At 44.7% G+C, this 26,152-nt stretch overlaps 1 protein-coding gene across 4 annotated transcripts in view; it reads right to left on the minus strand.

Moving 5' to 3' along the window:
- Window positions 1-26,152, minus strand: part of CSDC2 (cold shock domain containing C2) — a 186,191-nt gene that overhangs the window by 55,628 nt on the left and 104,411 nt on the right. For all 4 annotated transcript variants that reach the window (XM_086963507.1, XM_086963503.1, XM_086963504.1 and 1 more), the window contains exon 2: window positions 12,766-12,998. In XM_086963507.1, coding sequence (XP_086819633.1) covers window positions 12,766-12,941 — 176 coding nt within the window. In that variant the 5' untranslated portion in view covers window positions 12,942-12,998. The remainder of the gene's footprint in view (window positions 1-12,765; window positions 12,999-26,152) is intronic.

Raw genomic sequence — 26,152 nt, forward strand, 5'->3', positions numbered from 1 at the left:
CCCTCTCCCTCCTCCTGTTTCTCTTCTTCCTGCTCACCCCTCTCCCGCCACCTTTTACAAATGTATGCATACATAGTCTGCATTGAATGGCATGGGATGTCTTAATGAAGAGCCTGTAATCTACAGCATGTTCAGAACAGGACAGTATGGTATGTAATGTCACAGTTCCTGTGACTTCAGTGCTAAGAGAATGAGAATAGCTAACGGGCAACGAGGCCCGGGCTATGACCAGGTGTATGTTTCTGTCCCCTCCTTTACATCTGCGGCTTATTTTTCAAAACCGCAAGGGGTAATTTAAAATAGGTTTCTGACAGTCTTAAGCTGGTGGCTATGTTGTATTGGACATTACTGCGTCGGCCTCAGTCCGGGAGGATAATGCAAAATGGTGCTCGACATCCTGCCTGCGCTTGAGTCAGCTGAGACAGTGTGACACAGACAGCTGAGACGCCTTCGTGTGTAACTTGTTTATCTTGGGCCTCACACATCCTTCCTGTTGGGCCTGGTTCCACGTGGACAGAGACCATTTCAGGTGCTTTGCAGCAGTTTTAGGATGGTCTTAGAGTTTCTTGTTGTTTGAATGGGTGTAATTTCTAATATTTACGTTTCCCTCATCTTTATTGTTTGATTTTGCTCGTGAGAAGGTGTCACTCAGTTGTTGAATTGTCACTCATAATTACACCGAAATTATGAAAATGTCACACATAGCAATCTTAAACCTTGGCAGTTATGGAGTGCATCACTGTGTACAACAACCTAATATTAAGGAAGGGGCAATTAACGATTTTACCTCCTGTGACAAATTCTTCTTCAGTTATGATGAGGAGGGGCACATGTTCTTCTGCATCTAGCAGATCCTCAGTTTGATGGCTTCTAGACAGAAACTCGCATTCTGTAAGGTCCGGGAAAAGGAGCTCAGAATCACCCAACAGGAATGCAAAAGGGTCCAAGCTAGCTGAATTACCAGTCATTTTGTCATTACGTTCCTCTTTTGATAAAATATACCCCTACGTCGTAGAAACTGTTACATTATCTCCAATATGCTGCTTGCATCAAAGCAAGCTATATATATATATATATTACCCTCATGAGGGGGGAACAAACGATCCCCAATGTGACAATAGGGTTTGGCAAGATTTTGTGGCTACTGGAGAAGGAAACATACCTATAACAGCCCATGAGAAGCCGAAAGAGTTCAGAAAGCAATTGATCATCTTACTAGCCTACGCAGTGAAATGCTTTAAAGAACTGGAGTGCCTATACGTTTGGAGGGCTTAAATATCCTAGATCACTGCTAACTGAATATGTACTAACGTCAGAATCAGGAAAGTACTGGACTGACTTGATTGCATGGACACAAAGCTTACTTGGAAGGGGAGAAAAAGGTATCCAATTGTTTTTGTGCTATTGGGTGCGTAATAGGTGGGGGGAATTCAGCTGGAGTTCTTTGCTGTATTCACCAATTGAATAAAACTTTAATATAGAAGTGTTGAAACTAAAGCCAAACGGCAGTAGACTGGTGGAGTATTGCACTACATTTGTGTTTTTCATTCTTTCTTTTTCTCTTTTTCATTTTCTCATTTGTTTTCTATTATTCTCATTCTAATTGTTGTTCATTTTCTTTTTTATTCTCTTTTTTTCCTTTCGTCTTCTCTGATGTTTTTCCTTTCTTTCTCCCGCTCCTCTTCTATCTCGCTTCTTAGTCTTTTTCCCCTCTTACTTGCTATCATATGCGTTCATTTTTTTTCTTTGCTTCTTTCTTTCATTTATTTTCTCTCCCTATTGTTGAATTCCCCTCACTTTTGTTTTTCCTCTCATCTTTGGTCGTTCTTTCATACACACTTTTTTTACTTTGTTACTTCTTCGCTTTCTTCTCTCAATTGTTCTTTTTTTCTGTTCCATCTCTCCTTTGTTTATCCTTTTCTTCTCTCATATCTTTTTCTGCTACTCCTCTCCTTGTTTCCATTAATTCATCTTTCCCTCGTTCATTTTTCCCTTCTTTGTCCTCTTCCTTTCTCCATTACTTCACCACTATTTTTCTACCTCTTATTGTCCTTTGCTGACAACATTCTCGGCTTTTATTCTCCTTTCTGTGTTGCTTTTTCTCTCTTTCCTTCCCTTCTTATTCACTTTATCTTTTCCTTACTTTCCTCCATTTCCTTTTTCTTTCTGTTTTCCTTATTTCTTTAATAATGTTCATTGAAGCAAGCATACTCAACAAGACAGAAGCCACAGCACTTATTCAAGAGTCTAAAAATATACATTGTGATGAAGTCAACAGCGTCCTCAGCATAAGATCGTACACACATATTTGAATAGGTGCATACCAATTAATAAAAAATAATACATTTCCCTCCCCATCCCAATTATGATCCCGTCGTCATATAACAGTTTCATCTCAGCAATTTACGAGATCTTTTTCCCCCTTCAAGGCAAGGTTTCTCTCACTAAAGCCTCTTAAAGAAGCAAGGTCTTTAGTAGGTTACTAAAATAATTTGGGACAGCCTTTTCAACGGCTTTCCCATCTTTTCTTTCACAGTGAAAGAAGATTCAGGGCTATCTGTCTCGGTGGGCAGGACACAGAGGGGGTCTACTCTAACAGGTAGGAAAGCAGTGCCCCCACACCTGGTCAAATTCAAGTTTCCTCTCAGACATATGGTTACCAGGTTTTTCCATAGCAACGTGATTTTACAGGCGTGTGCACCAATGGTTGGAGGTCCTTCTCCATTCGGTCGCTACTGTAGTTTTGGCAGCACCCCGTCAGCCGTTCTACAAAAGTAACCGGACTGTTTTAGCCTTTAGTATTGCAACGCTGATATTTCCAACAGCAGGATCGCCACATAGAGATACAGTGGAAGTGCGTAGCCCAGAACAGATTTAAGCGCTCCCACCATCTCACTCCAAAATGGCTGGACGAGAGGACAGTTCCCACCAAGCGTGTTTGAGGTCTCCCAATAAGTCACAACCTCGCCAAACAGAGGGTAAAATGTATGTTCTTTTATTGGGTAGGAGTATCAGTCCAGTAATAGTTGGTTTATAATGTTCCTCTCTGCCTAAGTACACTGCTTACATCCTGGTGTAGATCTCTCCATATATTCAGCTGCTGGGCCTCAAATAGCACCACACCGACCAGCCCTTCTATTTGTGTCTTTGTGAGTCAGGGTGTGGGGTCGCCTCTAAAAGAGTAGCATATAAATATGGAATGATTCCCTTGGATGCCTACTTTCCCTTCCAAAGTGTACTTTCAGGTTCTTGCCCTCTTATTTGGAGAGTTTAAGCCTCTAGTATTGAAGCTGAGAATTTGTAGCTTTAAACAGTTTATAAAAGAGTAATGCTACAGGTTTGCTCTCTCAGCAATCATCATAATTGCCCTATATGTGAATATGTCATGTGTAGACTGGAGGTCCATAGACTGGTGGGCTCTGTCTCTAAAAAATTACATAATTTCACCCACAATGACTGAACAACAAATTAGTAACAAGAACATTTCAAAATGTAAGGTAAATAGGATAACTGCAGAGGGGGGTTCACTCCCAACTGCCCATTTCCTGTACCATCAGAAAGTATAATTTCTCCAAGGATCCCATCCCCTGGTGCCTCCGCAGGTCTTCTACCCAGAGTTTGCATGATATATGATAAGGCGGCTTTGTAACAAACTGATCAACAAAAATGCTAGGCGCGAAAATCACAGTGGCGAGGCAGAGGTCAAGTAGGTCTTAACAACTTCATCCCTCTTTTTATCCAAAGTCTTTATCTCTGCAATGCTTAATTTTTAAAAAATCTCTTTGGTCTCATGTCTCAGGGTGTCTGTGATAGGTCGAAATTGCTGTTGTCGCTCTAAAGGGGCTGGGATGACATCCTGGAAGAGTAACCACGCAAATTCTTTATAGTTAACACTTTCTCTGATGCAGGCTGCTCTTAGCATCTTCTCTTTAGTTGGGTATTCATGGAATTTCACTAGAGTCTCCTCGCCTCTTAGCTTCACCTAGAAGTCACTGTTCAACTCTGTGTACTCTATCTAATGTTATGTTTATAGGGTCATCTTGTAGAAATTAAGTAAAGAGATCTTTCAGAAATGGCATCAGATCTGGGCCCTCTGCACATTCTACCCATTCTCAGATGCTTAGATTTTCCCTTTTTGTGAGATTTTCTAAGTATTCAAGCTTCGGGATTGCTTTGTCATCTTGTGCTCATGGAATTTGTATCTGTTCTTGTAGCTGTTTGGTGCTCTTCGAGTTGCTGGATCTTAGTTTCACTTTAGCAGCCTTGGTGCCCGTTGTATCCGCATCGAATTTAAGAGTGGCAATTCTCTAACTGAGATCTGATTGGAGATCCCCCAGTTATTATGCCAGATCAGACTTAATTTCTTCTGCCAATTCAGTTTTGAATATTTGTATGGTGTTCTTTAACATTATGAGAGCTATGTTGTCAAATGAGGGAGCTCCTTCAGTGTACAGAGTCTTGATAGTCTTCAGAGAGGGCCGGTCTCATCTTCTGTAGGATTCAAAACGGCTCCTTACTGACTTTTGTGCAGGCTTCTTCGATGTCATTCATAAAGGAATAGTGTGTCACGTTCTTAAGTAGCCTCCGGACGTCAGTCGATTGTGTATCTTAATGCTAGTGTCCAAGTTCATCATTTGTGGGATAAGAAGGCTGCCATAGGTGGTTCGTGTGTTTCATATGAGGCACTGACACAGCTGTCAAACACCAACTCAAGGCACCCGAAGGATACAAAGTTCAGCCTCTTTCCCAACTCCTCTCCCTTACAAGACAATAGAGGGTTATAGATTTAACTCTGGTGTGACTTCAGCTACTATGTATAGGCCTCCACACAGCTCGTTTGTAGGTCGCATTTCATACCAAGGAGAATTAAGCATCCTGAGGACTCTGTCTGGGGCTGGACATATGCTATCTTTGGGCACTCACACAGGTGAATGTTTTAATGAGTTGTATAGTGTCTTTATTTATGGAGGTTGAAGTGTGTGTTCCTCATAGCCACGTATCTACTGAAAGATGCTTTACTCATGAGGGGCATTTCTCATTGCAGCAACTTTCCAGGCCTTCCTCATGAAGCCTGCAACGCACTGAATTAAACTCCTTTCTTTGTACCTCTCCCTTATAAATTTCCAAGGGATCAGACAGGACTCTCATCGAACTGCATGAAACTAGCCCGCCTACCTCTCATTTCAGAATGGCATCTGGCCCTGGTGGAAGTCAAGCACTACTAAGTCTTCCTCGAAGAGCGGATGTAGGCGGCTTGCAATTGTGGGCGACTATTCTCTTTCGCTGCTGATTCTCCGCTCTCTCTCACAGCGGCTACGCAAAATCAAGGCCCGCATCCACAGCCAATATATGCATTTCTGTCCCCCCGCAGGCCAAGGGCCACTGCAAAGTGTCCAAGGGGAGCGCGTGGGTTTTGCCTAGTTCAAGCTCTCCCTGAGCCAGTGTCTTTGCACCTGGGCTTGGGAGGATAGAGTCCTCAAATGACTAGTCTTAAGACTGAATTTGTTGCCCAATAAAAGTCAAAGAAAGGCTTATGGGTTCATATTTTTGATACAATACTTTATTGATCATGTTGAGGTTGACAATCCACAGTTTTTGAATCTACCGCATGCTACTGAATGTTAGTATTACCAACATTGACTTCAATTGTGGATTATAACACATATTGCATATTGGTACTGGTCCCAATAATTCTAATGGTAGCGCAATGCTGGCTATGACATTTGGTTACTTTTACTGATGTAGCGACAACCTGAGAAAGCCAGTAGTTTTGCCTTATTTATAACAACACCTCCTTATCTTGTGATGCTGCATTCGATCTAGGTGTGGGATGGGTATCGTACTTAAAGACTTAGGACGCACAAGGAGTTTAATGAGAGATGAGTGTCACAAAAATGTACTTCCATCTTCCTGAATGTATACATTTCTAATTTAATGCATAGTATTTAGTAGTGAGTGTGTAATAAAAGGCAATTTTCCTTAAAAAAAAAAAAATCACTGACTGGACAATAATTTATTGAGCGTTATGTACCAGCAAGCTGGGACTACTAGCCCACAACACCTCCCCTGAGTAGGCATTGGACCACTCCGCTTTGCTACCCTGAGATAGTCAAGTGCTACAATGCGGTACTTGGTTTCCAGTAAAAAAGACAACTGTGGCCTTATTACTTGTGAAGGACTCACATCCTTCACAACTAATAACCCAATTCTTTTGAACATCCAACTCAACTCATCAGAACACATCTGGACCTGTGGAGGAAAAGAAGAGCATTGGACTTGATGTCCAGGGCCTGTGTGGAGAATTGAAGGGCTGAACCTGCAGCCACCTGCACTTAGGAGGTGAGCTCTAAGGGTCTGTAGGATGACCTGTGTGGCTACAGGGATACTAAAAGCAGATGCAATAGGCCTTGTCCTGGAAGGACCAGTGACAAGTGGACTCTGACTGAACTATGCTGGGGGCATTTGATACAGTAGTTCTTGGACTCAAAGTGTTGTTTCTGTCGTCCTGGGAGCCTTAGAAGTGACCAGGAGGAGCTGTCCCAATAAGCTGGCAATGTTGGTACTAATAACTCAAAACGTGACCCTGGTGAGCAAGAAAATCAGGTTGGTCCCTTTAGGAGCCTTTTTGTCTCCTGAAAGAAGACTTCAGTTGGTCCCTTGCTCCTAAGGTATCTGACGTCAGTACAACTAGCCCAACCATAGCACTAGGCCTGGCGTGCTGTAAGTTTTCGAGCTCTGAAAAAATGAAACTAATTCCCAAAGTAGAAATCTTGTCCAGTGAAAGGTGTAAAACATATTTAGCCGACTAAGGACTTTAGGCAGGAGCAAAATTCTAATTTTTCCGCCAAAACAAAGGCCTTCAGCAGTACCTCATCCAAAGGATATCAGACTTCCAAAAGACTCGTCCCGCTGAGGGATCTTGATTTCCATAAAAAAAGACTGAGTCAGAATGAACACATTTTTTCCTGGATGAGCTGCTTACTGTATCTGACCTTCACTCCATCGCAGCCCGTCTGAAATTACGCCTAGGTCCCAAGCAACCATGAACAGTGACTTCTATTTTGCACTTTACTTTTTCTTGATGCTTTTGGTCTTAAAAATGTACAAATTTAATTCAAATATCCTATTCCCTTCTTGGTCCCTAATGATTTTGGTCTAACTATCATATATTTTTTTCTCAAGTTTAGGAAACTGATGGTGGAATTTTTCTTGTGTTATGTTTTTCCTTTTGAATTGTTTTGGTACTACTAATTAATTTACACACTTTTCCTATGTTAATGTCTGCACTGTGCCAAAGCTACCAGAGGTTGGGTACAGTTTAAATTATTGAAACTGTATGTACAACCTCCAGGATTTTGAACTTATTACTTCCGAAGGACTCACATTCTCCCCAACTAATTACCCATTTTCCTACAGAAGTTTCACACTGTTCATTGAAGATGAGAAGTGGGAATTTGTGTGTGTATAATATATATATATATAAATAAATATATGTGTGTGTACTATATATATATATATATATATACGAACACACATATATATGTATTTCTTTTTTCCCTGTCGAGGTGAGAGTAGTGACGCTGTCCTTTAGTGATTAGAACAGATGCTGCATTTGCAGACTATATTACAGCCCCTCCAATACAGTAATATGTGCATGTCAAGCTTAGCTGATCATATTCAAAGAGTGAATTATTTTCCCCCAAGTTTAGTTAAGGAAAGGGTTACTTTGCTACCATATGTTCATTATTTAGCGCTGGGATACTCCTCAGAGCAGCTGCGGGCTTTATAAAACCATGTTCATTTCTTCATTTGATGTCATTTCAAAAGACTCAGTGGATTACAAAGCTGTCAACTATCCACTGAATTACAACAAGGCAAATCATCTTACCATGACTATTTCAACAACAAGAATTACGGTACTGGGACCTAGATACTGCAAGAAATAACGGTATTTGAATGATAGAACGCTTGACACTGTACAACAATATGTTCATCTGAGAGTGATCTTTAATTCCACTATGCATCGGAAACTTCATGTAGATGAGACCTCACTAGCGATTTACCATGCCAGCTGAAGCCACTGTCATTTTAATTTAACCTCTGAATGTGTCTTGAGGAATCCAGTTCTATGAGCTTTAAGTAAGACCTCTAATGTATTGCTTTACTCTGCAGCCACTTTGAATGGAAAATGTCATCAGAGTCGATATTTTAGAATGTAATCTTTGACAAAGACCTTTTTTCCCCCAATCTATACTCCTCAAGTTTTTATTATATTGAAGTGTGGATGTGTAGACATAAGCAAACTGGAAGACCAAACTATGTTGATGTACCTTTTCAGGTAATAAACAGTAGGAATTTCTTCTCATTGCTCAAAGAAGTATTTTCGATTGACTGAGTTAATATCACAAAAACATATTAATTATTTGTCCATTTAGAAAGCCTAGTTAAGGCAATAATGTACAACAGTGAAGAAATGTGGGCAGCTACACTCAATTTCTTACTTTTTATCAAAGGTAAATACAGGAGGATATTATGCAAGGAGCTGTACTGAAGATTTCAATAAATTAAGCAAGATGAATATTGGTGAAGATTTGTTGAATCACTATGTGGCGATACTCTGGCTCGCCTTGAGAATAACTTTCATAAAGACCTTCTGGGGTTGCCCCACAGCACACCAACCATCCCATTGTTGCTAGATGCAGGTTCCCGGGCTATCTGCGATCAAGCGAAACTACGCCCACTCCTGTTATGGTCCAGAATCTGGAATGTGCATGAGCTCCGAAGTTATGCAGAAGCTCTGAATGACATTATATCACTGCCCGGCTCGCAAAAAATCATCTGGCTCAGAGAAGTCAAGAAGTTGTTGCATAAACTAGGATTAGGAGAGGCTTGGGCTAATAAATCTGCTCCCCCGAAACACCAGCTCAAAAAGATCTATTGGGCTTGGGTAGATAGTGAGAGGGTTTGCAGTACAACTCACTGCAAATCTGTATCACTGTTCTTGTTGACTAAAGAGTTACCATCCAGGGAACCTTATTTGGATACTATCCAGAACCCATGGGACAGATCATTGTACATCAAGTTTAGGTTTGGGGTGCTCCCATTATGTGAGTTTACGTCCACTTGGAAACCGCCGGCCCAAACTGTACCTCACTGCCCTTTCTGTGACCTAAGGATTGAGTCTGTGTCTCACATGCTGTTTGAGTGCAATGTTTATGCTGCCCCGAGACGTAGGTGGTTGAAGCCCCTCTGCAGGTGTCTGGGTACTCGCTCCCATTTAGAAGCACTGCGTATTTTACGTACAGATGCCAGACCTTTCTTTTCTACCTGCATGGCAAAATTTTTGGGTTGGGCTTGGCGCCTTAGGACTGCAAGGAAACTCTTAATCCAGTGACTGAATCTTCACATGTAACATGCTGCTATGACATGTCTTTATGCTGTTGACTGCTATTTTAATGTTTTTTTATATATAATGTATGAAATGCTTTAATGATATGAATTTTATCGAATAAAGCTTATTACTACTACTATGTTATGTTAGTTTTGGTTCTAACAGCTTGAAGCCTTGGTCACTCATATGCGCAAGAACTTTTCGACATTTGAGATTTCAACCTTTTAACTCCTACTGACAGATGGCTAAATTGCCTTGCATATCACCTGGGATAGGAAGCTCGTGTATCACTGTATTAGATGATGCTCTGGCTTGCTTGGAGCATATGGGTGGTTATATTTAATACGTGCAATGTATGTAAAATTCTATTTAAGGGAAGTGAGGAGGGGAACTATCCGATTGGTACAAGCTTTATGACCTAGCTTCTACCACTCTGAGTTGAGTCACTACACTATAAAACAGTGTACATTTTACCTGCCTGGATTTAAATGTTGTTTTATGTTATGCAGCCTTCTTGTGTTAATTATTCCTTTTAATTCATATATGGAGTCTCAGAGTAGCCCGCGGGCCGATCACATAATTCATGAGTGGTGATTAATGAGTTCAAATTAAAGCCGCCTACAATTAAACTGTGTTCAAATGTTTAAGGATTATAAAAAAATGCATGGAGTGTTATAGTAGCCTGGTTGATGGATTAGTGAGTTAATGTGCACTGATCAATTCATTTTCTCATCAGTAATGATTTTTTGTTTCATAATACGGGCTCGCCATGAACAAAGTAAATCTGATTGTTCTTACGAGATGCCCTAAAATAAAATCTAACTATGGATTCGACTGCATTTATTTAGTCTGCTGAATTTCTTCTTTGGTGTGATTTGCATTATGGCTTTTTTACATTTACAATAAAAAAATGTATTTAATTCATGACACAATGCCCATTGGTTGCGAGATTTGGACTGCTGCTACAGATTACAGCGACATAGAAGACAGTTGGTCCTAGACTTATTTATATACAGACAAGTTGTAAAAGGCTATTTCAGCAGTACGGGGATTTGTCATGCTGCTCCTGGTGGTCAGAAAAGTGCGACCCTCTACTGCAAATCCTACAAATGACCTCACATCTGTTTCTGCAGATATGAGATAAGTGGTCTATGACCGTGAGACGTAGAAAAGTGGCTAGAGAGAATCTTTAGCTTTCCCTTTACCCCATCCTGTTACTTACGCTCCTCTAGCTCCCATAGTCAGAATAGCCTAAGCAAAGATGATCCTGGTGCCAGAGCTCCTGCACCACTTTACCAACATCTCCGTTATTCACCCTCGCTCCTTCTTGCAAGAGCTAAATATTTTATTAAATTCCCTTATCTGGGGTAACAGGCTTTGGAGAGTGGCCCCATCCAAGATGCAGCTACCGGCGGACCGTGGAGGGCTGGGAGCCTACTCCTTTGAGGTATATTTTCTATCGGCACAACTTCAACTGTTCTCCTGCTGGATAGCGGGGCGTCATTTGGTGGGGACTGTCTCGGAGGCGGGGCCTCTGTCCGCGCATGCACTTTGTCAGTTGCTTCTCCCGGGCACCAGCCGCATGTCGACATATCCATTACAGGTGGCTGTAGCGCGCTACTGCATCCTACATCTTCACTGCATTTCCGGTGGAACCCTGCTATGCAGCCCACTATTACCACTGGCCGGCTTACCACGAGACGGAGGATCCTTCACAGCCCAGGTGATGTGGACCTGGACAAACCACTCATGCCTCGAGGTTGGGTCCCTGTTCGCATACGGCCAGCTTCTCTCATTCGACCAATTAGCGGATGAGAGCGATCTCCCACAGGGACAATACCTGCTCCACAGACAAATTGCCTTAAACTGTCGCCAACTCTGGGACTCGTGGGCTCCCCTTTGGACAACGCACCCAGTACTCCACACAATACTCCACATGGGCACAGGGAGTCACCTAATCGTTTGGCTCTATAAATCTACAAGAGAACTCACAGCCACTTTCCTTACCCCGCTGTAACGAAGGTGGGAGGAGGATGTGGGCCGCCCACTGCACGACAAAGAATGGGAACACACACCTTAGAATACCCAAAGAAAGTGTCTAGGAACTCGCGGTTTAAGCACATACAATTTTTTATGCTACAACGCACATACCTCACTCCTGCATGGTCCCAGCGCTTTTACCCTGAAACACAGTTCCTCTGCCCAGGTTATGTTATGTTATGTTAATTTAACTTCTTAAGCGCGACGGTTACCCTAGGGTGTCCTGGTGCTGAGCACTTCCTAATAGGTTGTTGTAACATAGGGTGACTTATAAAGTGAATAACCAAGTTTGCAGCCCCTTCCTGAAGGAAAGGAGCTTGGTTGAGTTGGAACATTCCAGCACATGTTCTGGCACTGCCCCACGATACAATCTTACTGGAGCCCAATACAAGAAACATTACTAGCACCTTGGCTGCTAAGGGGTTTTCCCGCTGTGCGCTGGAAATTGAAATAGTCCATGGATCATGACAAGGTCAACTCGTCATAAGCACAGCTCCACTGTGTCTCATGACGAGCTGGCCTTGTCATGAGCATGGAAAAGGCAGGCCTCACCGACATGAATACTTGGGAGGCCAGGCGATCAGGGTGTTCCATAGACGGAAGCACCTCAAGGTTCAAACACGATTCGCCTTGTTGGCTCTTCTGCTGGCAAAGGGAGGGATCACAATGTACTGGCGTGCCCCCTGGTGACAACCTGGATAGGAGTAGTAGGCAAATGGGGTATGGCAGAAGAGGACGCGATTAGATACGCGGAGGTGCGGGGAGAGCGCAGGCACCATATATCCAAAGATTGGGCTGCGTTACTACACCAATTCCGCCAACACATGGTCAACGCCCAGCAACCACCGCCACTGTCGGCTGCCGTTAAGGCCCAGAGTCGCGACCCGCAGCTTGAGATCCCCCCAAGGCACCCGAGACAATACAGACTCCCCTGGTTACCACGTAGGCATGCGAACCCTCAGCATCCCCATAAGGGCAGAGACACTTGCAACACACCCAGCCCTGCAATAACCATAGCTCAAACCTCCCCCCAAAAAATGTTTCTAAGATGTCTGCCGGGAGCACTTCACCCCGGACTAACCTGTTTGTACCCAGTTCCAACCCCTAGACGGTCCATTTTCGGAGCTGTAACAAAATATACCGAGGCACTCCACGGCCACGGAAGTGCAATCAACATGCATGTTTACCTCTTTCTCACTTCACCATTATCTCTGTATTACAAGTGATTTTGTGACATACATGTGAAATGTGTGTTAATCGCGTGAAAGCAATCTTGTAAACTGAAAGAAACCCTACTAAAAACGTTTTGTTTTTGTTTAAATCCTGTTACTTACGCAGAGTACGTCCGGTTCCTCTTGGTAGGAAGAGGGCTCGGCAAGTCCCCGAAGTGTAGGTGGCCCCTCTCCCACAGGCGACTCCCTTCCCTGTGGAACGGAAAGGAGGGCGAGATGGGGGACTTGGGAGAGTGCACCGGCTGCTGGGAGGTGGGGGTTGTCGGGTTTGAAGACATGGTTCAGGTTATCCACGGAACCAGGGAGGCGGATGCTGTCAAATATCACGCTGCCACCTAGGAATACAAAAGAAGGAAACTTGAATAGGTCCGAAGAAGCTGTCTGAAAACCAATCAAATGAACTAAGTCACATGGGAAATAGGTACACATGTTAAGTAGATATACGTCATTTAATATTGGTATCTATTCCATTTCAAAGCACGTTATTTGCCCACGATCACAACCTAAAGACACGTGCAAGAGCCAAGATCAGTACTCATGTCTTCAGGTGCAACATGCCAGCCTCAGGAACAGCTCTCTTTGGAAATGTACAAGTTATGTTAGGACTTATTTCTTCCTAAATCAGAACTTAACTTAAACCAAAATGTTTACTCGCTAAACACCATTCCCAGTTGATGCAGACATGCACATTGTGGATGATAGGCTAGCCCCTAGATTAGGAGATGAGGTGGTGGCTCTATGTGCCTATGAATGCCTGATGGCCTCGCCCCACCTCTCCATACATTGTAAACTCCGACAGCTGATACTTTCTTCAGATTAGCCTCGAAGGAAGATTTACTATCTCTAGTTAACTGAAACCTACTAAATAATGCATGGCAAGTGGCAGAATAAGTTGAGAGTAACTTACAATTGGCAGATTGTTTAACCTTCTGTAAGCTTGAGTAACTGAAGGAACTGGCTGCAAAACCCTGTGCAACCTTTGGGTAAATTGAAAACGGTCAGTTATTGTGACCATGAACACGTTCAAAGTAACGGACGTGTGACTGCAAGCAGTCTTAGAAACTGAAAAATGACAAGAGTTGTGATCTTCAACAAGCGGTGAGTAAAATGTGTGACTTTTAATATGCAGTAAGAGAACACTGTGTAGTGTGTGACCCTGACCCGCCTACGTGTAACTAAAAATGGCCAGGCTACGTGACCTTGAGCAAGCTCAGAGTAAATCACAGCTGACAGGCCCTGTGACCTAGTGTCAAACTCGCTAGAACAGAAAACGACAGGCTGTGCGATCTTGAGCAAGGCATGAGAAAGACAACAACAATCCATGCGGATTTAATGAAGCGTTGAGCAGGAGCCGAGATATTAAAAACAGGCTGCTTCTGTGATCTCGTAAAAGTAATGAGTAACTGAAACAAGCATTGGCAAAAGCCAATAGATCTAGCCTTTGAGTCTTATTCTTAGTGGCTTTGCCAGCGCTCTATAGCGTCGGGCTTTGATGTGACCTTGTGCAAGTACTAGGTAAGTGAAAACGGACAGACGGGATGACCTCGCAAGCTGATAGGCGAAGAGACTTTGAACAAGTGCTGAGTAACTGAAAACCAACAAGTGTTGTGACCTTGTGGCAGCTTCATGGATATAAAGGGTGCCTTCTATCCACAGTTGTTTTCTTTTTTTTAAGCGCTGGTGGCGTCCAGTGCAACAAGGTTTTTTGGCGCCCCCCCCATGACCGACACATTGGATTCCTTCTCGACCACCTGGCAAGAGTGCCCCTCATCTCTCCATAGCCCCTCTCTCACATACATTTCATTTGTTGTGGAGGCTGGTTTTACTAATCCACTCCGCTATCCACAAGAATGCAGATCTGTTTTTACAGCAGGCATATTAACCCTCTGGGCTACTTTATGGCAAGTCAAAACTGCCACCAGACAAAACTCAATTTTTCTCTCTAGCTAGCAGAAACGTTAATCATAAGAGTTATCTTATTTATGCCTAAAAGCTGGACGTACATGGAACTCTGAAGCAGGTGCCTTTCAATCGTAAGTTATGGCTCAACCAGAGCGCTGCCCCCCTTTGCAGGTCAGTGCCCAGTGCGGTCGCACCAGTCGCACTGCCCTGCGTCAGTGGTTACCTCTTGTAGATCCTGTCACATTGCATAACTTTGCACACTGAGCTGGTTGGAGTAATCTTTCTGTCATGGCCTTACTCTTTTGATATTTATCAACCTCATTGGCTCTGTTGACTTAAAACCATGCGCGAGTCAGCTCTGCCGCGCCGCCTCACGAGCTCACGCAAATTTACCGTCTATACAGTTCATACATTTCAACACTTCGTCCGCCTTGCTCTCTTTTAGCGCTCGAGCACTTGTGGAACAGGACTGATTCTAGTTTTACTCCGCCGGGGAAAGAAGTGCAAGCCAGAACCTCTTGAAGGGAAGACCATGTACCCCTCCTAAAGTAATTCTAGTTTTACTCTGCCGGGGAAAGAAGTAGTAGGGAGCTGGTCCCATATGTTCAGGGGTCACCAGTAGACGCTGTAGACGTGGCCAGGTAGAATTAGATGTAGTTTATTCAGTTCTTAGATGTAGATGCAATAAGCCCCACCAGGAGCAGCCTCCTAGATGCTCAGCCCATGCTCAACTGACAACACTCATGCAACCAAGCATTCCACTCACACTAACATTCTAACCGGAACACTCACACTGGCTGAGCAGCCAGATGCAGAGGAGTAAAGGAACATGTATATACAACCTGAGAATACTACAGAAGTGCAAGCCAGAACCTCTTGAAGGGAGGTCCTTATACCCTCCTCATAACGCAATTCTAGTTTTACTCCGTCGGGGAAAGAAGTGCAAGCCAGAACCTCTTGAAGTGATGTCTGTGATCTTTTGACTGGGTGAGAGCTTTCTGCTTAATTCAGAGACTCTGTCCCTCACCACCCCTTGTTGTAAATATTTTTGTCCACCCTAAGCGTGGAAGGGTATTCTCAGATGTGAGACCCTTGCTCATTGCACCATCAGGATTCAAGCAAACCGGGCCGAAGACGGCTGTAATGCCAGAAACGGGTCCCCGGGAGCTTGTTTCCTTCCCAGTGTAAGAATTGGCTTTTGTAGTTTGGTTTGCCCTGTTCCCATCATGCACTGGGACAGGAACAGACTAATTTGCATACAGCCAGGTTCTGAAACTGGGATGGTGCAGTGAGCTAAAAAACGGTGTTGGATCTAGCCCTGATCTCTTGACTGGGTGAGAGCTTTCTGCTTAATTCAGAGACTCTGTCCCTCACCACCCCTTGTTGTAAATGTGTACTTCTCATAACATGATTCTAGTTTTACTCCGCCAGAGAAAAGATGTGCAAGCCAGAACCTCTTGAAGGGATGTCTGTGTACTTCTCATAACGTGATTCTATTTTTACTCCGCCGGAGAAAAGAAGTGCAAGCCAGAACCTCTTGAAGGGAAGACAGTGTACCCCTCATAAAGTAATCCTAGTTTTACTCCGCCAGGGAAAGAATTGCAAGCCAGAACCTCTTGAAGGGATGACTGTGTACCCCTCATAACGTGATTATAGTTTTACTCCGCCGGGAGAAAGAAGTACAAGCCAGAACCTCTTGAAGGGAGGACTGTGTACCTCTCATAATCATTTTCAGGAGTGCACCATCGGCTGGCCACTTGTTTGCGGTCTTTAGAATGTTCCTTCACAAACCATGGGGTTTTCACTTCCGATTCTAAAATCGCGACCTTCTAATTTTTACGGCTGCAGACCCCGCCGCCTTGACTAAAAAAAGCGAATTGTCCGGACAACCCCAAGTAACTACAGGTAGGACGAGACAACGTTATTAAAAGGGGGGAGCAGAGACAGAGCCGAGCCAAGGCTCCAATAGCACATGCAAAAGGGAAACCTTGAACACATTTGGCATGTAAATCATGAAGCAAACCGTGTAAAAATATGATAAAGTCCCTTCAAAATTAAAAAAAAAGTGCATTTATTTTACAGGGGGAAGTGTGTCATCTTAGTACATCAAATCATATCACGGCTATGAGAGGTACATATCCAAAGTGATAGTTTTTAAACATGAACTTAGAAACATTCCTTCTTCCCACGCCCGCCCTGATGACAGAGGACCCAAAATGGATCGTAGGATTTCTTACTTCACTTTGTGCAGTTTAGCCGCTAGTGGGACATGGCGGTATTTAGTCTTGTGTTTTAGCCTGGCGTGTCCTCTAATCTTGCCTGGTTTGGAATGTTAAGTAGTGTGATCTCATTTTGGTAGAGTGTTCTATCCTTGTCAGTGGAGTTGGTGCCTATAGCTGGAGGCTGAGCTTCTTCCCTTACTTGTAACTTTGAACCTTAATAACGTACCTGTACTTGCCTGCCTTCTGAGTTTCCTTACGCACCTTCAAATGTAACAATGGCGAAAAGGATGGGAGCTGGGTAAGAGCAACATATGAATATTGCACATGAGGAAGATGTGTAAGGGTTAAACGGCTGAGTGGCATAGCTAGTGAGCAAAATCAAAATTCTGGGTAATCGGAAACATATCCTGCATACATGCCAATAGACCCGATTCCGGCGGGAGACTACCGATTTTTCAGCCAAAAATGGCTTTATTTTATCTGTCTCCTGCCTGAAATTGCATTTTTTTACAATATAAGTCAATGGGGAATTTTCATTCTCCCGATTTTTTATTTTAAATCTCCCACGTCCCTGTCCTAAAATGTTGGCATGTATGTATCCTGGATGGAATTCAACTTTCTGGTACTATCTTTGGAGCAAGGAAGTGCACCTCGGATAATTTTAGCGATTGTATGCAGGCAACAGGAAGCAGACAGTTGTAACTGATAAAACTGAAAATTGTCGTTTCAGTGCCCAGTTAGTTAACTGTGCCTTTTTAGAATTGTGGCTTGCGCGGTTTACAGTTTAAGCACAGGTTTCACAAGCATACTTGCCCCAGAAATCTCTCGCGTTGTGGCACACTTTGGAAGTGCTGACAGGTCTGCATTATATTACAGTTTGGGCACAGAGGTACGTGGTCACGCTTGGCAGTGAAGTGTTTTTGCCTCCACTGGCGTAACACAACTTGAGGGGGGTCCCCCTGCCAGGGGCGGGGAGGGCCCCCCTCTGTACTCAATCATGGAGCTCTACAGCAAGAGTATTGCACTGAGGGGGCCCCCTGGAGCTTGGGGCCCCCTGCACCGCGGCGACTGCGGGCAATGCCGGTTCTAGGATTTTTGGGGCCCCAAGCAAAAGGAAAGGTGCGAGGCCCCTATAATCTACGTAAGTGACACCTTTTGAGCTAGGGAAGCTTCTTTGTGCAGACTCCTCCTGAGCCACAGCTCCTCCTCTCAGCCTCCTACAAGCACAACTTTTACAGCTCCTGTCGGGCTGAAGGTGTGAGAATTGCTTGGGGGTCTAAAAGTTAAAACTGTGGGGGCGCTAAAGTGCTGACAATGGAGTCCTGCGGTGTCTCTGAATGGGCAGCCAGAGAGGTGTGCCCTTCTCCTAGGCCTTCCCACACCATCCCTTAGAGACCCAGGGAGAGGGCCCGTCCCATGGGCCCAAGTGTAAAGTGACACCTTTCTTTCAATTGGATACATCAGGGGTACATCAGGACCTGTGTGGTGTTGCAATTGTGTAGGGCCCCATGCTGGGTGACTGAGTGGGAGGCCCTAGGCACCTGCCCACACTGTCCATGCCCAACGCCAGCCCTGGCAAAGGTGTCCGTGTTACGCCACTGGTTGCCTCTTCTACAGTACTGGAAATTAATAATACATGGAAAGCATGGGTTTGAGCCAATGAAAACTAGAGCTAGACAGAGGGGTCAAAGTCTTTCCAATATTTGTACGTCAGACAGGTGGCAGTGTATATTTACCTCAAAGAAAGAGTGAGGAATTTATTTATCGATAAATTGTGTGCTGCTCGGAGCTTGGTCAAATGTTTTCATTGTGCTGTGAAGAGAATCAATTAATAAGTCCGCTGATTTCTCTGGATGGTCAAGCGCATTGGAGACAGAAGTAACTTATAAAGTGTAGTGGCGGAAACCTCCTCGCATACACTTCTTGCGCCAGGGTATAAATCCTATTTATGAGAGTTGCCAAATCTTCGTTAATGCGTCCGTCTCCTCCAATTCCAGGAGACAGACGCAATAACGAAGATTTGGCAACTCTCATAAATAGGATCAAGGACAGGATTCTGTGTTTCCTTTTCAGTAACTATGGAACCACTGGGCCTTAGTAGAAGTCTATATTAATTCCCTGACACAAGTAGTGTACGAGAGGTTCCCCCAATACATGTTATAAGTGACATTGTTCCGTCTCACTGTCATTTTGGAGCCTTTGAAGCCCATCAACATTTAAATCCTCCATCCAGTCAAAGGTGGATTCTGGTACCCCCTTCTTAGTCTTGATAAAGACCCCGACGTAAGGACCTAAACAGACTACTTACCTTTTGGGGTCGAAACGTCGACTACTTCACTGCCCTATGCCAGTTTGATCAGCAGTGCTTGTTTCACTGCGATAGTGTATTGCAAACAATGGCTTTTTTATGTTTTCACGATTATTTTGTAGCAGAGTAAAGCCGGCTCCAATTGTAATATATTTGACGTCACTACCTTTCTCTCTCACTCCCCCAATCCTCACAAATCGCACCCTACTATTTCCTCTTTCCTTTCCCCACCTTGTGGGGCACTTGATATAATACGCTGTCCCAGATTTATTTTGATGCTCAATATGATTAAATAATGTTGAACAGTTTATTGTGTTGTTTTATTTGAATTAATGCCAGTTGGCATTCATTTATGTGTTTTCTGAATTGTAAGAATGGGACCACCCCCTTTCTGTGCGTGGTTCCTCTGAAGCCAAAGAGATCTCTGCTAAGTAGGCAGATATCTCTAAATATGACATGCATTAATCTGCAATGGGGTCTAGAGTTAACCTTGCTTCATTTTCAGAGGTGGGCATCCCACCCGAATTCTAAATATAGTTCCATGTCTTCTAGAGAAGGTGAGAAGTAATCTCTTGTGGGTTCAATACACAGGTAAAAAGGGAACCTAAACAGGTTATTAATGTGTACAAGGTGAAACTTGCACACAAAAATTCAACATTTCCTGAGTAACATACCTAACAAACGGAATTACCACTAGGCAATTAGGATTTCGTATTCATGGAAGGTGCTATGCTCTACAAAATTGCTATAACCATGGCAGGGACGGTCTAGGGCAGAGACTGTCACTTATCTGCCTTTGCCTGACAATGACTGACTCCGCCCTAGCCGCTGGCTTCTGCCACTTCAGACACACCATGACCGACCTGCAAGGAAGTTCAATCAATCAATCAATCCATTTGTAGAGCATTTCTTGTCACACATAAGGGTATCCAGGTGCTGACAGAGTACAGTTGATTAGCCAAATAATTAGGTCTTCAGGGTCTTTTGGAGCTCTGAAAGAGATGGGGAGGTCCGTAGATGAAAGGGTAGCATGTTCCATATCTTCATTGCTAGGTGGGAGAAGGAGAAAACTCTGCATTTGCTATGTTGGATGCAGTGGGCGAGGGTTCGAGAAAGGGACGCAGTGCATAGTTGTCTTTTGGTCTGATGAAAGTTCAGGCTGTGGTTCAAGCTGGCGGGCCCGCAGTTGTGTAGGACCTTGTATACATGGGTCAGGAGCTTGAGCTGGAATCTTTTCCGTACCAGGAGCCAGTAGACTAACCTGAGGTAGGGGGGTGATGTGGGTTCGTCTATAGAGATCCAGGATGAGTCTGGCTGAGGTGTTCTGTGTGGTCTGTAGTCATTGGGGGAGGTGATCTGCGATCCCTTCGAGGAGAGCGTTGACGTGGTCCAGACGGCTGGAGATGACTGCCTGAGTGATGGTGTAACTTGAGTTTTTGGGTAGCCGTTTGGATAACTTACAAAGCATGCAGAGGATGAAAAAGTAGGAGGTGGAGGGTTAGACCAAGTTGAATCGAGTCACAGTTAGCCTATTATACAGAATGATGCCTAGGTTCCTAGCGTGGTCAGATGGGAGGGGGGGGGTGGGGGTAGGAGTAGGTCAGAGATCTGAGGGCCACCAGGATGCGTCCCATTGGGACCTTTGTTTCCGAAAATCAGTACCTCTGTCTTGCCAGAGTTGAGCTTAAGCAGTTATTCTTTATCCAGTTGACGACATCGGTCATGCAGTTGTGGAAGTTGGTCTTGTTGTTTGTTGTGTCTTTTGAGAAGGAGAGGACTTGTTGTTTGTCATCGGCATAGGATATGATGTTGATTCCGTGGGTTTTGGCGATGCTGGCCAGAGGTGTCACATACGTGTTGAAGAGGGTGGGGCTGAGTGTGGATCATTGAGGTATATCACTGTTACAACGCAACTTTTACGTCGTAATGCTGTTACAACGCAGCTTTTACAAAGCTGGTTCCATTACATCGGATGCCATTACAACGCAGGATATTACATAGCAGATGCTATTACAACGCATACCATTACATCGTAAGTATTGGTAAGTATATAATTTTTTTTATATTAGATAATTAATTTAATCATTATTAATTTTAAATACATTAATTTATTTATGTTTTTTAATATTATAAATTAAATATATTAATTTAAGTAATTTTTTAAATAAGTATGAGTATAGGAGTATATGTTTTGGGGTACTGAGGTATATGTTTTGGGGTGTTTGGGTATTTTTAGGTTTTAGGGCAGGGTTTGGGTTTTGGGGTACTTTTAGGTTTTAGGGCAGGGTTTGGGTTTTGGGGTACAGGGGTGTTTTTAGGTTTTAGGGCTGGGTTTGGGTTTTGGGGTACAGGGGTGTTTTTAGGTTTTAGGGCTTGGTTTGGGTTTTGGGGTACAGGGGTGTTTTTAGGTTTTAGGGCAGGGTTTGGGTTTTGGGGTACAGGGGTGTTTTTAGGTTTTAGGGCAGGGTTTGGGTTTTGGGGTACAGGGGTGTTTTTAGGTTTTAGGGCAGGGTTTGGGGGTACAGGGGTGTTTTTAGGTTTTAGGGCAGGGTTTGGGTTTTGGGGTACAGGGGTGTTTTTAGGTTTTAGGACAGGGTTTGGGGTACAGGGGTGTTTTTTGGTTTTAGGGCAGGGTTTGGGTTTTGGGGTACAGGGGTGTTTTTAGGTTTTAGGGCAGGGTTTGGGGTATAGGGGTGTTTTTAGGTTTTAGGGCAGGGTTTGGGTTTTGGGGTACAGGGGTGTTTTTAGGTTTTAGGGCAGGGTTTGGGGTATAGGGGTGTTTTTAGGTTTTAGGGCAGGGTTTGGGTTTTGGGGTACAGGGGTGTTTTTAGGTTTTAGGGGTAGGGGTAGGTTTTTGGGGTACAGGGGTGTTTTTAGGTTTTAGGGCAGGGTTTGGGTTTTGGGGTACAGGGGTGTTTTTAGGTTTTAGGGGTAGGGGTAGGTTTTGGGGATACAGGGGTGTTTTTAGGTTATAGGGCAGGGATTGGGTTTTGGGGTACAGGGGTGTTTTTAGGTTTTAGGGCAGGGTTTGGGTTTTGGGGTACAGGGGTGTTTTTAGGGTTTAGGGGTAGGGGTAGGTTTTTGTTTAGGGCTAAATAAATTATATTTACCATTTTTAAATTAATTAAAATTTATTTATTAAATTAAATTAATTATATTACATTAATTACATTTTGTAATTAAATTATTTAAATAAATTATTTTAATTAATTTAATTAAATTACATTATAAAAAATATTTAAATTAAATTAATTTCATTGAATTAATTTAATAAAATTAATTACAATTTTTATTAACATTAAATTAAATAAATAGATTTTATTTTTTTAAATTAAATTAATTACTATTTTAAAATGTATTTTATTTAATTAAATTAATAAAATTAACTTAATTACATTTTTTTAAAAAGGTATACTTACCTATACTTACGATGTAATGCCATGCGTTGTAATAGCATTTGCTAGTGTTAGACCTGGCACCTTGGCGTGAGTCTCCCTTCCACTTTTTGCTGATGTGCCTCCGATGTTTTGCTGGTTTTCCGATACTCAGGGCACTGCGCCACGGCTGACCCGTGCCGCAGTGCAAGTGCTCCCTACTGTAAATTGTACATGCGATTGGTATCCATGATTGGTTCATTGGATTTACTGTTAGTCCCTAGTAAAGTGCACTAGAGAGTGCCGGGGCTTGTAGATGCCAATACTGCTGGTGGGCCTGCAGCGCTGGTTGCGCCACCCACCGAAGCAGCCGTAAAGATGTGTCTGGGAACTGCGACCGCAGAACCCGAGTGCGGTCTCGTACCGTCACGCTAGCTGGGCAAGTGCACCCACTTGCCAGCCCCCGAACCTTCCCTTGACTACATATTAGTCACCCCTATGGTAGGCCTGCGGGCAGGGTGCGTTGTAGGTGTAAGGTAGGACAAGCCCTGATGTGTGTGGCATGTCCTAGTAGTGACTTACAACCAAGACCGTATTTCACTATTGAAGGCTACCTGCTCCATTAGGCCAGACTGAGCTGCTGGAATTATTACACCCTATAATCCCAGCAGGCTCAAGGAGCATGGTAGCGAGCCGTGTTTAGTATGCCTGAACTCAGGATGATAAAATATTTCTTTTAGTAAAGTTTATTTTAGTATCCTCGGTTTGCAAATGCTACTTTTAGAAAGTTAGCATTTGCTTGCCTAACCATTTCAGCCCGCCTCTGCTGGTATGTGTATCTGACTGTCTGGGATGTGTGAGTGACAGGGCTGGGGGATGACAGGTGGTGAATGCGCAGATTACACCTTAGTGGGAGGTAGGAGTGGCTCTTGACTCGAACTGTAGCTGTGCTCTGCCACCACAATGCTGGCTCCACCCTCCTGGGGAGCGACTGATGACTCAGCCGGCCCCTGGCCCAGGAAGGGCGAAGCCCCCATCAACAAGGTACTCTGGCAGTCCCTGTCCGCACAATGCTGGCTCCACCTCCTGTGGGGCGTCTGATGCGCCTGCCCCTCACACTGAAAGCAGAAGCCGGAGTACACCCACCAGAGTACTCAAGGACTGAAAGTGGCTATGCAAAGGCCCCCCTGGCCTGCGAGAACAAAAGAAATGTCCTATAAAAGAAGGAGCCCTGCTCTTTGAGAATTAGATCCTGTTTGGGCTACAGAAGGAACTCTGCCCGACGAGAAGGACCGCGAGGGACAAGGAAGGGTGCTGACTCTTGCCTGTGTCTGGTGCCTTGCTGCCGAAGGAGAGGAAGAAGGAAAGACTGCGAGAAGACTTTTGCTTTACTTTGTGCCAAACTCTGCTAAAAGATCTCCAAGGGCTTGCAACTGAACTTGCCCCCTGACCAGCGCCCCAGGACCAGTGGGCGCTACACCCTGAAGAAAGCGACTACGTGTGCTGCTTATCGCTGCAGTACCGACGGAGGAATCTCCTCCAAGGCAACGACATCCACCTGACCACCGTGACCGGGGCCCACCGCAACAGCGAAAGCAAAGTGAGGACCAGCCGCCGCTGGCCCGAACACCATGACCGCAACTGCACCGGGAGCCCGAGAGCAAAGCGAAGGAGGACCCGTCCGGTCCGAGCTCTCGAGTTGACTGAGCAACGAGCAGCTAATCCACTTGCAAAGACGGACAGTTGCCCTGTGAGAATCCACTAGGTCGGTACCTTGCCCGACAGCTCAGCTGTGAGCACACAGCTGCACCGGCACTTGGCTGGGTACGTCCTGCACTTGGGGACCGTACTGCCACCTGCCGCCATCACACAGCCGCCACCTCCAGGGTCGGAGCGGACGACGAGGAGAGGACCCTGCCGCCACAGAACACCGCTGCCCCGGATGACCCGTGAACTGCTCGGCTGAGAGCCGTAACAAACAGCGACCCCGGGAAGGCAACGCGACGTGGGGCAGATCCCCCTGGAAGCCGCCTGCTCCCCAAGAACTTTGTTGACACCGGCCTGAGGGCCCCAAGAGAACGCTTATTGCTAGAAAGAACTGTGGCAACTTGAACTAAGTAACTTAAAACCGATACCTTAAAGTGCGTTGACTGTATTCACAAGCCTGCTTAAAGACCTATATAAAGATATATATTTTTACAGAATACAGTCTGGTCTCGTTGTGTGGTGGGTTGGTTGTGAAGGTGTAATATTGCAAGTGTTTAACCCTATGTGCCCCAAAGATTAGCCTACGACTGCTTAAGCCACACTACCTAGAGGGTAAGCAGAGGTTGTCTGGAAGGTAACCCTCAGCCCTGACGAGGAAGAGAGAGTCCCTGCTTGTCGCTAGTGTTGCACTGCGCCAACTAGAGACTCCCCCTTCCTACATTGGACGCAGCGGTGAGGATTTTCGAATTTACACTTGCGATATCTATACCTGAGCTTCTGACCACTACACAGGGATTACGGTCCAGTTACTTAGCCACAGACTTTGCTTTTTGAATTTTGCAGAAAGAAGATTCCGAGTGCGAAAACCATGCCAGGCACGAAGAGCCTGGATGGAGCGGAGTCCACGACTTCTGAGGTGTTGGAGGTGGAGTGGGACGCCGCAAAGCTGGACAAATACTCAAAGACGGAGCTGAAGTTTTTCTGTAAGAAACTCAAAGTTCCGCACGCTGGTTGCAAGAATAAGCCAGAATTCTACAAGGCCCTGAAAGCCTGATTAGAGTCCAGAAAGGCCCCGGAGGATCAAGATGCCCTCGCGGAGCAAGATGCAACTGAAGAGCAGAATGCACCTATGGATCTGGTGGATCTCGAAAGGCAGGACAGGGTGCACAGCTTTGGTAAAGGCCTGTCGCCAGAGGAGCTGGCAGACAGGAAGGAAACGAGGAATCGCGAAAGAAAGCTGGCAGAATTGAAAATCCAACTGGAGCTTGAAACCAAAAGAATGGCGCTGGAAGAGCGAAAGCACCAGATGGATTATGAAGTAAAAATGAGGGAGATAAGTCTCAAGGAGAGAGACTTGGATCGTCCTCCCTCTGGTGGCAGCACATCGCCAGTGCAGGTAGAGTCAAGAGTGCACATCCCGAAGGACGTAGTTAAGGAGTTCTTTAAGGGGGATGACATAGGACAGTGGTTTAGGGCATACGAGGTAGCCATGTCCTCCCACCGGGTCTCTGACAAGGATTGGGGAGCGGGGTTGTGGGGAAGGTTCCTTAGCGAAGGGCGAGATACCTTGCTAGATTTGCCCGTTGAGAAACAGAGATCCTATTCCCACATGAAAGAAGCTTTAATGCGCAGGTACGGGCTTACCCCTGAAATGTATAGACAGAAGTTTAGGGGATGTACTAAGCGGCCTGGGAATACGTATGTGGAGTATGTGACTTATTTTTGCAGAGCACTGGATGGTTGGGTGAAGGGTAGCAAAGTGAATGATTTCCAAGGTCTCTTTAATTTAATTGCATGGGAGCACTTGTCTGATCACTGTTTTCCTGAGTTACGCCAACACCTGATCGATAGCAAGCTGTCCAACCCGAGGAAGCTTGCTGAGGAGGCGGACCGCTGGCTCAGCACCAGGGTCCACAAGGGTCCCGTGGGAGACTCCGCCAAGAGTGGGCAGGGTCCCCAGCAGAAGAGTGGGGGGG

Source organism: Lissotriton vulgaris, chromosome 1_1 (assembly GCF_964263255.1).
Source record: "Lissotriton vulgaris chromosome 1_1, aLisVul1.2, whole genome shotgun sequence".
Taxonomy (NCBI): Eukaryota; Metazoa; Chordata; class Amphibia; order Caudata; family Salamandridae; genus Lissotriton; species Lissotriton vulgaris.